General features: G+C 38.1%; 1 protein-coding gene across 4 annotated transcripts in view; it reads left to right on the top strand.

The window, feature by feature from the left end:
* The window catches only part of NNT (nicotinamide nucleotide transhydrogenase), a 404867-nt gene that overhangs the window by 42014 nt on the left and 346209 nt on the right, over positions 1-16644 (top strand). For all 4 annotated transcript variants that reach the window (XM_029577710.1, XM_029577726.1, XM_029577728.1 and 1 more), the window contains exon 3: positions 9770-9999. In XM_029577710.1, the coding sequence (XP_029433570.1) occupies positions 9770-9999 (230 nt within the window). The remainder of the gene's footprint in view (positions 1-9769; positions 10000-16644) is intronic.

Genomic DNA, 16644 nt, shown 5'->3' with positions numbered 1-16644 from the left:
CCTCCCCAAGGTTGTATTATTTATTGCTATTCAAAAACAATAAAATATGTTTAAATATAAAGTTATCCTGCTAACCTAGCTGGATATACCTGATATTCACTTAGGCAAGCTGTATATCTCAGCCCCTCCCTGGATGGAAAACTCCTGAAATGCCTCTTCTTTTTTTTTTTTTTTTTTTTTCCCCTTAAATCTGGCTAAATTATAGCTAGATGAGTGGCTGAATATGAGTTATTTGTCTAAATAGGCTTTGAATATGGACCTCAAACTTATTGAATGTATAGATAAACATGGCTTAATGGGAAAGAGTCAACATGGTTTTAGCAAAGTGAAGTCTTGCCTTACCAATCTATTATTTTTGAAGATGTAAACATGCCAATAAAGGTGATCTGGTGGATTACACTGTATTTGGATTTTCAGAAGTGATTTGACAAAATCCCCTATGAGAGATTCCTTAGGAAATTACTAAATCTTGGAATAAGAAGCAGTTGACCACAGTGTTCTGATAAGTTGTTAAAGCACAGGAAATGGAGGGTAGGACTAAATGGTCACTTTTCCAAATGGCGACAGGTCATTAGTGACATGCCCTAGTGATCTGTACTGGGACCTGTGCTTTTTAACATATTCATAAATGATCTGAAAAAGAACAATGAGTGAGGTGATCAGACTTGCAGATGAGTCAAAATTATTCAAAGTTGTTAAAACAGCAGTGAATTGTAAGGAACTGTTGCTAGAAGATGTGGTCAAAAAGGCTAGCATAGGGGGTTTAAAAGAACAGATAATATTGGGGAAGCCATTGCTAACCCTGGGAGTGAGTAACCAGAAAAATGTTTTGGGATCTGTGACCTGGTCTAGCCACTGTTGGAGACAAGATGCTGGGCTCCATAGACCTTGATCTAATCTATTCACCATTCTGCTTGGAAAAAAGCATCAGGACATGGGGACAGCATTGCACTTATTGTAAAAGGAAAATAAGCAGGTTTAGACTTAACTCTATATTCTTAACCCCTGTAATTAGAGCATGGAGTGAAGCAAAAGATGGTTCGGATTGTTTCCCCTTTTCTGCCATTTATAGGGAATCCTAAGTTTCTTCTGGGATATACCTCTCTTTGCTCTCTTAGGTGGAATGGGAGTGGCACAGTCTGACATCTAATGTATAATTCAAAAAATACTAACACTGAACAATTGAAAGCTAAATACCCAATGGAGAAGAATTCTATTTACAAGTGCAGCTCTTAAGCATTTTTTTTTTTTAATCTCAATCAACTTAAATTAATTTGACAAATAAGTTAGATAAATTTATTCAAGAGATGTGGAAGAAGTATTACTTGATCTCCAAGAGGTACAAGCTTATTTTGGAAAAGAAAGTATAGCTCACAAATCATATTTAGACAAATTCATTAGAGATGAAGACCAATACAGAAAGTATTCAGGTAGCAGTAAATCAGTTTTGTAAAGCTAGTAATCCCACAATAATTTAAAGTATTCCATAAAAGGCATATTTTTCTGGCCTGAGGGTTTAAGATGAGATTCCTTGAGACACATTTATGGAAGAAATGTAAGTCAGAAGTGGGTTCCTTAATATGCTTTTTTTAGATGGAGGGGGGTCCAGAATTTTTCCTAGTGAAGGATACGGTCATCCTTGGGATCCCACCTAGGGAAGTGATGGTAATGTGGACAATAATTTACTTTCTTTTGATTTTTTTTTTTTGTTTGCTAAAAATTGTATTCTTGTCATGTTGATAGAGGATATGTGGCTCCTTAAAATCAGAGTATATGTTGATGGACAGGATGTCTATGGATTTGTTTTGGGGGGGATGGCAGAAGAATTAGCTTTATCTGTAAATGGAAATTTCTTGTGGATAACTTAACTGATGCTGATAAAATATTCCAAGAGATGATGGAAAGGAACATAACTTGGAAAGAGAGACTAATCATTATATAATCATAGGTATGTAATTTGAAAGAGGAAACAACTTATCAAACTAGTATGCTTGGACACAATTGATTTATATAAGTGTGCAATAATAGAAATATTTCAATGAGTTTATAGTTTTGAGTGTGATAAGTTGAGAAGGAAAAGTGAAAAAGCTTCTGAGCAAGAGCCATAAGTACTTTTATTTTGTGGTGATAGTAAATAATAAGAAGTTGCCTTAAAAGCTTTGTGCTGGAGTTAAGAGAATATATTATGTATCTGATATGTTTATAAGATGTAATCTTTGTATGTCTTGTAATTATGGTGGCTGCCTCTGAAATAAAAAGTTAAAAAGAAAAGGACCTGAACATTAACAGCTTTTGCTCCTTTTCAGTAGTGTAAGGTGTAGGACTGGTGGGCCATTCTCCCACAAGTTTTGACCCAATAAGTACAGTTTAGTGGAAGTTATCGTCCTCAGAACAGACTGAAGCAACTCCCAAGTACTTTTGACACATCTTGAAAAGCACTGGGTGTGAGAAATTTGCCCTCTACATAAATACTTTTCTAGAAGAAAGATAATTTTATTCCTTAAAGCTTCTTGCATGCATTGATGTTTTTCAGAATTAAGAGCACTTCTGATGGAGTGAAGAGAGTTTAAGTGAATACATTTTGGTTTGTGTGTTACAAAAGGCAAATTAATGGACATAGATATTCTCTGCTGTTGCAGTCTGTGAATGAAGGGTTTGTTGGCCCTGCCTTTCCTGTCAGAATTTCATCTGATGTCCAAATGGAAATGGTGTAGCGCTAAGCACATTAGGATCTGTAAGGTAACAAGAGGATTCAGTCAATTAGACAAGATTGCCAGACCATTTAATAAAAATGAGAATTAAATGTGGAGGCAGGTATTTTATAAATTATGCATGTACTCCACTTCTGAAAATACTGAATTGTGTGTGTACTTGGAGTCACCGGTTTGATGGTCCCTCCACCAGTTCTTCCAGACTATTCTAGTCCTAGACCTTCCAGCACTTCACCTTGATCACCCATTAGTTCATCCAGACCTCCCACTCAAAAACTGCAGACAAGTCTGATTTCAATTGCCTGTGTAAAAGTGTACAGGCAAGTTCAACAATATATGCATGTGTACCACTTACAAAATAGCAAACTGCATGTGTACTTCCGCCGCTTTTTATCCTGCTCACATTTATGTGTGACACTGCAAATATGCGCATACGTTTCAGGTTTATAACCTAGCATTTATGTGCATAAATGTTACTTGCACATGTCTATGCTAATTGTATGCATGCAACCCTTTGAAAATTACCTCCCAAAAGAAGATTTAATTGGCAGAAGATTTGTTCACTGCTCTGAATTATTATGCATGTAAAATATATAATTTTATAAAATATACATGTACTGAAACATATGTGCCTACTTTTGAGGTAGAAACTTTGAACTTTGGCTCCCACCATACAGTTTTATAAAGTACTAGCATAAATCTCTGCGTGCCCACATATGCGCACAGATAGCGTATGGCAAGCAGTTTTGAAAGTTGCGCTTTTGGCAGGCAGGTCATTATGTTGCTGAATGTTTTTAATCCCATTGTCCACCACCTTTCTTGGCACATCTCCCTGTTTGGAGATCATCTACTATTTGACATTACCAGCTAATTGAAAGAACACTCAGCACTTTTGCAAGGTCATTAATGCTGTGGAATGTTAACTCTTTCCTCTTCTTCTGCAGGGCAGTTTCATTTTCACTCTGTTTGCTTTATGCAAAGTCTGCATTCATCTTCAAGTTGAAGGACACCACCTGATGCTTAGACTTGATCCTTTCTTTCATTTACTCTCTCCTCATCTTTTTTCCTATACTCACTCTGCTTACCTATTTGGATTCTTCCTTTTTGCATATCCCACTTCTAGGACAGAAGTAAGTCCTTTTATCCCACTGTCCTTAAGCACTAGCAACTCCTATCTCCTTTCCTCTATATTTCAGAATTTCTCCAATTTGTTGCCTGTCTTCATTTATCCGCTTTCCTTGGTTCTGGTAAAATCCTTGCAGAACTGGCTTCCAAACCAGTGACTCTGTTTTCTCTACAATGTGTACTGAGGCATCCTTTTCCTGATTATTCTCGATAATTCTTGATTATAAGGATTGATTCCCTTATGTCTGGGCATGTCAGGTACTGTTTTTGAATGTTTTCCTTTTTATTTCTGTGCAGTCTTTTTTTTTTTTTTTTTTTTTTTTGTCAGAATAATTTTTATTGAAAAAATGTGTGGTCTTTCTACCTTTCATTCAATCAACATCTTTCAAAATCTTTTTAATAATATAGGTGACTTTCAAAATTCACTTTAGAATCTAGCTTTCATTTCTTGTCAACCTAAAGGATCCTTTTTATGCACGATACCCAAATCATCATTTTTGTCTTCTCTTTCTGCTTCTGCTATCAAATTGATTGGGTGGGACTTATCCAGCTATCTAGCGGCCGCTGAATATCCTGTTATGTTCTAGATAGCTGGATTAAGTCACTTATCTCAGATAAATTGTGGGCAGGCAGTGGGTGGATTGGGGTGGCACAACATATCCTGTTAATGAAGTAGCAATATTTGCTCTTATCTGGTTAAGTTAATCGGATAAGTTTATAAGTGCCAAAAAGCAGGTTTAACTTAGCCAGATATAACTTATCTGTGTAAGTAGCTGTTCAGGGGCATAGTTATACCACTTAGCCAGATAAGTTTTTAAAAAATTGGGTCCATTATGTTTTGCAAGATGTCTGCATATGTTCTACTACTTAGTTTCTTTATGGGCCACAGTTTTTACCAATTTGTGTCTATGGGAAAAATGCTAAATATATCAGAGCCTAAAACAGTCAGTCTACTTCCCAGCCACAACTGCTCTACCCTGCCAGCTCTGTTTCACATTTTACCACCTCCTTGGTCTGTAACCTTAACATGAATTTTTTCTTTGGATCTTTTATTCCTTCTGCCATAAAATTGTGTATTTTCATGTGCTTAGTGTCATTAAAATCCAATCCCAAGACTCTTCTGCCACCAGAACGTCAACTGAAAATATACTTTCAGGGCCAGACCTGTAGCTCGGCTCTGTGCAGGAGACTTTGCTTTGTGTCTCCTGTTTGGAGCTGACAGAGTTCAGGCATGTTACAAAGCTGATATACTGGGGTTCCAGGAGGAAGGGATGACAGCAACCCCTGCCAGCAAAAGAGGGTTTCAATCTAGGGGAAGATTTCCCCTTAACTCTTGGTCAGCAAAGGAACTCGAGTAGTGCTAGGTCAGCCATCCAAGTAAGGAGGGATAAAGAAGGTGTAAAATGTAGGTGGGTAGGGGTGAAATATTTAGAAAAGTTAGGTGCCAGACAAAATGTTTAGGAACCAGAGAAAATCATAAAGTCTGATTGCAGCCTTAAATCAGTAGGTAAAGAGTTCCATGATTTCTGCTATCTAAATGGCTCTCTCCCTCACTTCACTCAAATGTGTAGTTCATACTGAAGGGACAACCCAAAGGCCTTTATTTGCCTATCTCAAATTTCTCTGTGGAGTGTGAAGATGTAAAGCCTCACTGAGCCATTCTGTTTTATCACTATTTATAAATTTGTATAAAAGACAACTTTAAAATCAATCCTAAATTTTACTGGTAACCAATGCAGAGAGATTAAAATTTGGTGTTATGTGGTCAAACTTTCTACACTCAGTCAAACCCCTGGCTGTAGAGTTCTGTAGTAGCTGCAAAGGTCTTATCGAACTTGCAAGGAGGCCAATTAAAGGGGCATTAGAATAATCTAAGGTGGAAAATGTTAGCGTTTGAAGTACTATACGAAAATCTTTGAGTGAGGAGAGGTTTTAAATGTTTTAATGTATATAGTTTGTTATAACCATATCTAATTTTCATACTAATGTTTTTTCATATTCAGGTGGCTAGTGACTATTATTCCCAGATCACATGCATGACTGACTAATTCAATTTGGGTGGAGTTCATTTGAAAATGCAGAGGGTTATTTAAAGTCAGTTTTCTATTTAATATTATCTCAGGTTTTTTTTGTTTTGTTTTGTTTTTTTAAGGTTCATGATCAACTTCATGTGAACTAATAGTTGAATTGCTGAGAGATAAACATTGACCAATTTCAAATATTTTTCTATTGAATCTTCAATGGACTCAAGAAATTGAATATCATCTGCATATAAATAGTGGGTGATACCTAATCCAGCTAATAGTTGGCAAAGAGGTAACATATAGATATTAAAAAGGGTAGCAGATAAGGATGATCCTTGAGGCACTCCTGAGTCCAAATTAAATTTCTCTGATATGGAGTTACCAGTCCTCGCCTGAAAACAGTGATTCTGTAAGTACGAAGTGAACCATTGGAGAGTTTTACCATTTAGGCCAATTTCAGGCAACCTGCGAATCAGGATCAAATGATCAACTGTATTGAAGGCAGCTGATAGGTTCAGTAATACCAATAAATATGACTGACCTGCATCAAATCACTTTAATATGGTATCACTTAAAGCAAGCAATAGAGGTTCAGTGTTAAAATGTTTTCTAAATCCAAACTGAGACGGAAAGAGTGTTATTTGCAGCAAGATGCTCTGCCAACTGAACCTGTACTACTTTTTCCAATATCTTGGCCATGAATGGTATATTAGTTATGGGTCTGAAATTATGTAACATATTAGTGTCAGAATTTCCTTTTTCAATATCTGTCTTATAACAGCACATTTTAATGGCAAAGGCATCTTGCCTTGAGATAGTGATAATTTCTTCTTCCATTGCTAAGATAATAAATTTAACTGAACCACTGATTTTAACACTGATGTAGGAATTGTGTCTAAAGGAGGAGTCGCTGGGTTTAGTTTCTTTAAGATTAATTCAATTTTTAAAGTAATGACACTCAAAAGATGTTCAAGTGGTTACATCTCATGGTGTTAATACACTTGTTTGGTCTGAAGCTGAAGGGATGGTATTGAGAAGGTTTTGAATCTTTTCCTTAAAGCTTGTAAGTTCATTACATTTGTTACCTGGAAGACTGGGATCAGCGCCTAAGGTACCTATGCTAGCTTTAGTTAGATTTTGGACCATAGAAAATAAGATTCTTGGGTTAAATCCAATATGAATTTTTTTGATTAAAAAAAATTCTCATTTTGAATTATTAATTAGCATTCTATATTTCGAAAGAGAAGCTCTATAAATCCCCAGTGTTTGATTAGATGGATTCTCTTATTTTGTGGTTATACCATGGTTTATTTGGCCTTTTATTACTTGGACATTTATTGATTATGGGACTAAGTTCATCAGCAATAATGGTAGTAACATCAAACCAGGATGCTATAGCATTTTTGACATTTTCATAATTTATATTAAGTACTCCTGGGAAGTCTTTCGGTTAAATCATTGATCTTAATAGGCAACGATAGAAAACAGTAGGTTCAATGATCCTAATAGAGGGAGGGTTGAACTTAAAGGGTAATGCTTGGATTAGATTATGATCCGACCAGGGAACAGTTAGTGTCCATAACTATTTGATCTAAAATGTTATTATTTACGAATAATAAGACAAGAGTACATCCGGCCTTGTGAGTAGGATTCTTGACAATCTGTTCCCAGCCTAGAACTGAAAGGGTGTCAAAAGTTTCATATGCAAAAGATTGTGGTATAGAATCTAAATGAAGATTGAAATTGCCTAGAACTATAGATGGAACGTCATTCTCTAGATTTGCTAATAATTCGATCAAGGGCAAACTATTAAGTTCCAGCAAACCTGGAGGGCAATAAACTAAGCATATCTGAAGTACTTTTGATTTAAATAAGCCAGCTTCAAATGGTGGAGAAATAGAAATATGCATTTGTTTTAAATGTAAATCCTTTTTTGCTATTAACATAAAGCCACCACCTTTACGATTTGACCTTGATATTGAAAAAACATCATATGAGTAATTTGCAATTTGATTCACTAAGACAGAATCATGTGTTTTTAGCCATGTTTTTGTAATATAGCAAATTGCAGGATGGAATTTGTCCAGAAGATCATTAATCACTGGAATTTTTTTTCGTTATCTATTGTGCATTGATTAATAGTATGGATAACACAAGACATAGTTACAAATGTTTCTAAATTAAGTGATATTTGAAGAAGAGTTCTATGTCTCTTTTTTTGTTTTGGATTATAAGGCATTGTCCCAGATCTTACTTGGTTTAATATAGTAATGATGGGTTTATTGTAGTATTGAGCCATGGGAACGCTGATTAACTTATTTAAATGACAAATTGATGAAGGACACCAGAAGAAGTTTGCTTTGGTGGGCGACATGAAGGGGCGCACAAAGGGACCTGCCCCTTGTGCGCTCTCCTCAGCGCCTCCGGCATCATGCTTGCGCTTAAAACACCTCACGCCCCGAGATGATGTCAGAAGGGGGCGGAGACATCATCCGTGGGGGGGGGCCTAGTGTAGTGGGTGTCCCAAAGCAGTGAAGATGCTGCAAGGAGTACTGGCAAGCCTCAGATGTTCACACAAGGCAGTGGCAGGAAGGAGGCAAGATAATATACAGATATAATATAATAATTTTCATTGTTATTAATGTTAAATGTATTTGACAAAGGTAACTTTTTTTTCCTGCATCTCCTATTTTAATGTAAACCGGTATGATTTGTATATTATTCAAGAATGTCGGTATATAAAAATTAAAAAAAAATAAGACGTATAATTTACACACAGAACCAGGGATTTGATCTTGATTATATATTGCATCGTTTTAAACGTGGATTTGTAAAAAGAGCTGAAGTTCAATCTGCAAGAATAATAACTTGTGAAATGTGACTGCTGCTGGTCCATCTGCACTGTCTGCCTGGGCTCCAGCAGAGAGATGTGCAGGTTCTGCTCTCCAGAGTAAAGTTGATGTGCACTCAGTGCCTACGGGAGGTCTGCCTCCTACTCCTGTGGGTTTCCTTCCCAAACAGGAAACCAGTGGCAAGGGAGGGAGTCATGGGATGGGGCTGCTATTGGAAATGGTTTATGGTCCTGTGCTTAGTGGAACTTTATTGCCAGCTTTTGCTCTGGAGGCCAGAGCCCTTCATGCTTCTGTTAGGGTGCAGATCAGCTGGTGAAAGAGAATGTGAAAGCGAGAAGTTGCACGAGTAGGGTTTTTCTTAAATTTTTTAGGGTTGTGGAAGATTTTTTTGCAGTCCTGGGTTTCTGCTCTCCCAAGTTCTTTCTGATCTTTCCTGGATGCATTCATACATGAGTGCACAGACTGCTTGGCATGTTGGTTAGATCCACCAAGAGCTAGATTAGTGGAAGGAAAAATCCTAGGTATTGCCTACCCCAGCTAAGCATGGTTCTTAAAATATTTCCCCACCCAACCAAAAGTTGTACAATGCTGATGAGTAGCACTGTGCATGTGACTCAGCGCAGTTTGCTAGGATGAACAATTACTGTAACAAGCAGTCATTTTGTTTAAACTTAAGTTTAATTTCCGCTTAACTTCATGCCTCTCTTCCCCCCCCCCCCCCAATTCAAGCACAGTATATGAGGTGTTAGTACATCTGGGCAGAATTCGCTGGCTTGTGTATACCATGCAGTGTTTAAATTGTATGACACCAGTTTATGCAGCTGGTGGCTGTTATGGAATTTTTCCACATCTCTTCATCCATTTATAAAGCTAGATCCTAGAAATAGCCAGTGCCATACGGTACAATTGCAATTGGTAATAAATCAGGGAGTCTGCTATGTGGGGGAATCATTTGTTTTCCTGGTAAAAGTAGGTTAACCCAATGCTTTTATTAATATAATTTTGATCCTGTCAGTTGTACATTATTGTAACCAAATATTGTCTTTTCTGTTTCTAGGTGTTCCATACAAACAGTTGACTGTGGGTGTTCCCAAGGAGATTTTTCAGAATGAGAAAAGGGTGGCCTTGTCGCCTGCAGGAGTTCAAGCTTTGGTTAAACAGGGCTTTAATGTTGTGGTGGAAACGGGAGCCGGAGAAGCCTCCAAATTCTCAGATGACCAATATAAGGAGGCAGGGGCACAGATCCAAGGGACCAAGGAAGTTCTAGCTTCGGACTTGGTTGTCAAAGTAATTACAACATTGATTGTTCTTAAGACTTTATTGCAACTTCTTCTAAAGGGGTGTTTGGTGCCAAGGAGACGCAGCCATTTATTTATTTATTTATTTATTTATTTATTTATTTATTTATACAGACAGACATTCGATCTGACATATCACATCGGTTTACAGAAAAATAAATGGTGCTGGAAACATCAATGTTTTCCAATTGTTTCTTACAGTAAAACTTAAAAATAACTTTAGCTGAACTAAAACATGTTAACAAGAGATTAAAAGGTATTAGCGGGGACTTAACTGAAATTAACATAGGCTAGGGTCACTTGTCATTATAGGATTTATCATGGAGTTTCAGTAGGGTGTAATCATAGATATTCTACAAGTAAACAATATACTCTTTAAGAACATAAGAAATTGCCATGCTGGGTCAGACCAAGGGTCCATCAAGCCCAGCATCCTATTTCCAACAGAGACAAAACCAGGCCACAAGAACCTGGCAATTACCCAAACAACAGTGTCTGTGATTGGGCGATTTTGATCGGCATCATGTTATTGATGCAAAGGCTTTTTGAAAGAGCCATGTCTTTAGGCTTTTCTTGAATGTTTGGGTCGTTGGTTCTGTTCTTAGCTCTGTTGGAAACTTGTTCCGTGGGGCAGGACCTGCCAGAGAGAGTGCACGTTTCCTTACTGTCATCAGGTGCGCCACTTTCGGAGAGGGGATTGGAAGAAGTCCAGTGTTTGTAGAGCGGAGGTTCCTTTGGGGGATGTGAAAGTGTAATGCAGCATTCAGCCAGTCAGTCTTATCATTGTGAAGTGTTTTGTATATGAGGGTTAATGCTTTGTATTGAATTCTATATGGAATGGGCAGCCAGTGTAGCTCTTTAAGGATTGGTGTTATGTGATCTGATCTTTTGCTGTTTGTAAGTGTTCTGGCAGCAGCATTCTGTAATAGCTGGATTGGTTTTTGGGTGGCTGCCGGGAGGCCCAATAGTAGGGCGTTGCAGCAATCTAGTTTAGAAAAAAGTAGTGCTTGAAGTACTGTTCGATAGTCTTGGGTGTATAGAAGTGGTTTGAGTTTTTTCTTAAGACCTGGAGCTTGTAGTATCAGTCTTTTATCATGGTATTAATGTGTTTTTCCAGGTTTAGTTCACTGTCTAGGACGATGCCTAGATCTTTTACTGTAGAGACTATTTGGTTTTTTGATTGGCATGATTTGAAGTCTGGGTTTGGTAATGAGGTGAGTTTGGATGTGTATAGGATTTCCGTTTTATTATGGTTGAGAGAGAGGGACATTTGTGATAGTTGCCTTATTGCTGATAAGTATCCCACAGTTTTAGTGTATTGTCAAGGGAGTCTTTTAGGGGGAATAGAATTTGAACATCATCTGCGTTATACATAGTAGGATAATCCTAATCCATTTAGAAGTTTACATAGAGGCATCATGTATATGTTGAAGAGAGTAGATGATAGGGATGAGCCTTGTGGGACACCATTTGGGAGGGGGGTATCTGTTTGGATTCTGCCGAGTTTAGTCTTACTTTGTATGATCTGTCAGATAGGTATGATTTGAATCAGTTGATCGTGATGTTGCATAGGCCAATTTCTCTTAGTCTATTTAATATTATTTCTTGGTTAACGGTGTTGAATGCTGCGGAGATATCAAGTAAAATGAGTAGATAGGAGTAACCGCTGTCTAGTCCTTTGAGGATTGTGTCAGAGAGGGAGAGTAGCAGAGTTTCTGTGCTAAAGAACTTCCTGAAGCCATGTTGGGCCGGGAATAATATATTATGGGTTTCCAAATACTCGGAGAGTTGTTGGTTAACAATTTTTTCGAGGATCTTGGCTGTGAAGGGAAGATTAGAAATGGGCCTGAAATTTGCTAGATCGGATTCATCAAGTTGAGGTTTTTTTTTTTTTTTTTATTAAAGGATTGGCTTGGACGGCACATTTTAGGTTATCTGGGAAAATACCTTGTTCAAGTGATAGGTTGACTTTGTCAGCTATGGGTTTGGCAATGATGTTAGAGACTTGTTTTAGGATTTTTATTGAAATGGGATTGAGGGGATGTACAGCAGGATTTATTTTTCGAATGATTGCCTCAATTTCGGTTGACACAACGTTATCAAATTGTGTTCATCTGACGTCTGGTATGCTTGATTATTTTGTCGTTTCATCGTTCACGTTGGGATTCTTTGCGATTAGATTTGAAATTTTGTCACCGAAAAATTGAGCTAGTTCTTGGCAGGTTTTTGGTTGATTAGCATTTCTGGGCAAGTTTTGAATTGGTTGTGTAAGATCATTGACATATGCAAGTAGGGTTCTGGGATTGAATTGATAGTCATGTATTTTCTTTGCATAGAATTCTCGCTTAGCTTTCTCTATCTCCTGTATATATTTAGAATGGTTTTGAATCTGTCTTTTAGGTAAGGGGTTGGGTTTCTCCTCCATTTTTTTTCAGCCTGTCTTAATGTGCGTTTGATATTTTTTTCAATTCGGGGGTATACCATGGGGCTTTATATTTGGTGTATGGTTTAATTTCTTTCCTGATAAGTGGGCATTTGATCCTTGCGATTTCTGAGTTGATGGTGATCCAGGAGTTTACGGCGGAGTTTGTATCGATCTTATTTAAGAATTTCAGGGTGTCTGGTAAAATTTCAATTAAGTCTTCGCTGGTACACGGTCTATTGAATTCAATGTATTTATTGATGATATTTGGTTCCATGGGGGGGGGGGGGGGGGTTTCCAGGTGTAACTTGGTTTGTATTAGTTTGTGGTCTGACCATGGAATTGTGGATGCTGTGGGTGGGTCGTTGTCTGAAATTTTTTTAATATTCATTAATGCTTTAAGCACATTGACTGGCATTTACGTTCTCTCTATTTAATCCCCAGCTTCTCTTCTATGCTCCAAGTTGTATTACTCCCTTGTTTTATTGTAACTGCATACCTTAACCTTCTCTTGTTTAATGTTTTATTATTATTATTATTATTACTACAACTATTATTATTATTATTAATAAGATAAATGTTAGTTTTTACCTTTTTTGTTACCTATCCACTTGTTAATTGTAAACCGACATGATGCGATATCTATTGCGAATGCCGGTATAGAAAAACTTAAAATAAATAAATAATAAATAATAATAAATATTAGGTCGAGGGTGTGTCCTGACTTCTGGGTGGAGGTTTTTATTAGTTGTTTGAAGCCGATTGCTGTCATGGTGTCCAGTAGGAGTTCGCAGGTGGTTGAAAGAGGTGTTTTATCCATGTGTAGGTTGAAATCTCCTAGGATAATTGCAGGGATATCCATGTTGATGTTATTTGCATTAGTTTCAATTAGTGGGGATAAGTTGTGTTCAAGAAGTCCTGGTGGTGTGTAGAGTAAGAGGATTTATAGGTTCTTTGATTTGAAAAGACTTATTTCAAAAGGCAGTGGAAGACTAGTGGGGTAGATTTTGAATTTGAGTTTCTTTAATGCCAAGAATAATAAACCACCTCCTTTTCTTTTTGGCATGGGTAGAGAGAAAACGTAGATTTTTTTTGGATAATTGGTTGATTAGGGCTATGTCAGAGCTTTTGAGCCATGATTCGGTCACAGAAAAAAGATCTGGACGATTATCTAATAGGTCATGAATTATTGGTATCTTTTTTGTAATGGATTGCATATTGAGCAAGGTTAAGGTTAGGATGGTGAGGGCTGTAATATGTGCATTGGGATTGCGATGAGGGACCATGGTCTGTTAGGGGTATTTGGTATTCTTTTTATACTATTCCTGTCATGGGGTAGGGTTGGGATTTTGTTGACCAGATCCATGTTGGGGTTTCTAAATTAACAATGATTTCCATCTGAATATAGTGGATGGAGAGTAGGATACTTACAAATGGCGATGAGCCTTGAGATCCTGAGTATTGAGGGAGGAGGTGGATGTTAAGATGGCGAGATACAGTTGTGATGGGTCTCCTATTGTAGTCTTTCCGGCTATATTTGATGGAGGCAGTACAAAGTGGGCAGCACAAAGGAGCAGACCCCTTTGTCGCGCTTCTTAGGTGCGCAATGCCTGCAGCCGGTGCCCGCACTCTTGGCGTTCTCAGCGCCCTGGCTGATGTCACCTGGGGTGGGCCTCTCCGGGGGGCAGCTCGGGTCGCAGGTCGGAGGGCCGCAGGTGGGACGCCATCTGCTGGAGGAGATGGGCTCGCTGGCTCGGGACCCCGGTGGGTCAGCGCTGGCCACACAGAACCTTCAGTATGGCGGCATCAGCAAGGTGGTAGTGGAGAGGTAGGTCGACGCCTGCGTTCTCGGCGCCCTGGCTGACGTTACCTGGGGTGGGCCTCTCCATCGGGAGGAGAGTGTCACTGGTCGGAGGGCCACCAGTGGGACGCCGTCTGCTGGAGGAGATGGGCTCGCTGGCTCATATTCATATCAGGATCAATGTGGATCCTGGCTGCCCATTCCTCTGATTTTGTAGTCTTATTTTTGTAATATAGGTTTAATACAGAATTTTAAGCTTATGTTGCATGTCTTTTTGTATTTTTTGATGTTTTATGTAGTGTTATTCACTGAAGCATATTTGGTCGAGGAAATGTGGAGGATAATGACATAATCAAAAGCAACAAAACACATAGTTCTTCCTCAACAAAATATCATAATGTATAGACCATAATAATGGGCACACCTGATAAAACCTTCATTGCCTTTTCACTAATCATAGGTCATAGTCCATGAATCTAGGTACTTTTTTGTATTTTACTTAAAGATGCAAATAAAACAGCTTATCTTAGTTTGCATATCCAGCAATGCTTTCATATGTATTACCCCAACACAGGTCACATTTCAAAATCTGATCTACAAAAGGGGTTTGTTTGAGAATGTATTCACAACTTTCATCACCAGTTTTCCATGGCAAAAATTCTTACTCGATAAAACAAAATTTATATTTTATTATGATATAAAGCATATAGAATATATAAGCACATAAGCTGATATACGTAGAACTGTGTTCTTAAAGAGAGCAGCTCACCATCCAGAAATCAGTGTATTCTACCTTTTGGTGCCAAAATGTAAGCTGGAAGGAAGCCCTAGTCAGCATAGCCATTTATATTGGAAAAAAACAAAACAAAAAACTATACAGAAAACTTTTATTATTTTTTTTTAACACTTTGTACCACTGTTAGATAATATTTCAAAATACAGAATACCATTCCATATCTATATTTAATCCATAGGAAGCAAAGGTGTAAAAAAAAAAAAAATCCAAAATTATTTGCGGGTATTCAAATGTATCAGATGGTCACCTCTTCTTGAAGACTCCAACACTTGCTCCAAAATACTCCACCAAAATTCTTTGAAGTATGATTCTATTCCAGGCAGTTTTGTACCAAAGGGGCTTGAATCTTTCTAGTGGTCACACAAATTTTGTGTTCAACCAGATGGGAGGGATTATTTTTTTCATTCTGTCTACGTATACCTGCTTACAAGGACATATAATAAAATATATCACAAAAGATGACCCTAATAATTTAAAATGATGTCCAGATTGAGGATCCTTCTAATTAATATCAGTGGTAGTTTGAAAGCAAAAAGAGCAGTTCCCACATGCTGTGTTCTGTTGGTTCTATGTATTCTGTAGTCATATCTGGAGGGAGATAACAATATATTATGTAGTCTCTAGCCTCTAATATTCTTACCTCTAGTATAAGTTATCACTGGGGGGCTGTGCAAGTCAGAAGGAGTTAATTCCCGTGTTTCTTTCCCTCTCTTCCACCCTATGTCCAGCCACCCCTAACTCATCCTTTTATAGGCAAGAGATGCTTTCTCAATAAAAATCAATCAGGCTTTTATCTAAATCACACTATTGCACTATCCCTTATTGAGAGCTTTAATTATCCCCTTGTAGGTACTACCAGATTAATAGTGAATACACCAATAAATTTAAAGGTCTGTAATTGTTCACATTCCTACTCCTTTAACAACCTAAATTTAACTAGGATCTCTGCAAAATTAAGATGAAGGCAGCAGTCCAGCAGCAAGAGAGGATCCTTCCAGTCTTTTGCATCGAGTGACACACATGATTGTTTTTACATGCCGGTGAGAGGTTGTATGTGTGCATGAGTCCAATCCCTGGAGGCTAGACTGGCAGACCTGGAGGAGCTGAGGCAGACCGAAGTATATAGATGAGACCTCCAGGGACAAAATAGCCATAGTAGCCAAGTTCCAACTCCAGTCTGGCAACCCTGGATTGCTAGTTGGAGAGAATTATCCTGGTGTAGCAGGAAGTGATCCTATATGTAGCAAGGACCTGCTCTCCAGATGATGCACTGTCCTCTCGCATAGAGGACGAGTCTCCCAGGGCTACTGCCCAACAGGAAAGGGTTAGGTTGGCCGTCATAACTGGCGATTTGATTATTAGTAATGTAGATAGCTAGGAGGCTGGTGGACATGAAGGCTGCCTGGTAAACTTGCCTGCTGGTGCAAAGGTGGCAGACCTCACACGTCATCTAGATAGGATTTTAGACAGGTCTGGGGAGAAGCTGGCTATCTTGGTACATGTGGGCTCCAATGACATAGGAAAATGTGGGAGGGAGGTTCTGAAAGCCAAATGTAGGCTTTTAGAAAGCTGAAATCCAGAACCTTCAGGGTAGCATTTTCTGAAAATACTTCCT

This window comes from Rhinatrema bivittatum, chromosome 1 (genome assembly GCF_901001135.1).
Source record: "Rhinatrema bivittatum chromosome 1, aRhiBiv1.1, whole genome shotgun sequence".
Taxonomy (NCBI): Eukaryota; Metazoa; Chordata; class Amphibia; order Gymnophiona; family Rhinatrematidae; genus Rhinatrema; species Rhinatrema bivittatum.
The sequence above is the reverse complement of the archived record's forward strand: the minus strand, read 5'-3'. Positions and strand labels throughout refer to the sequence as shown.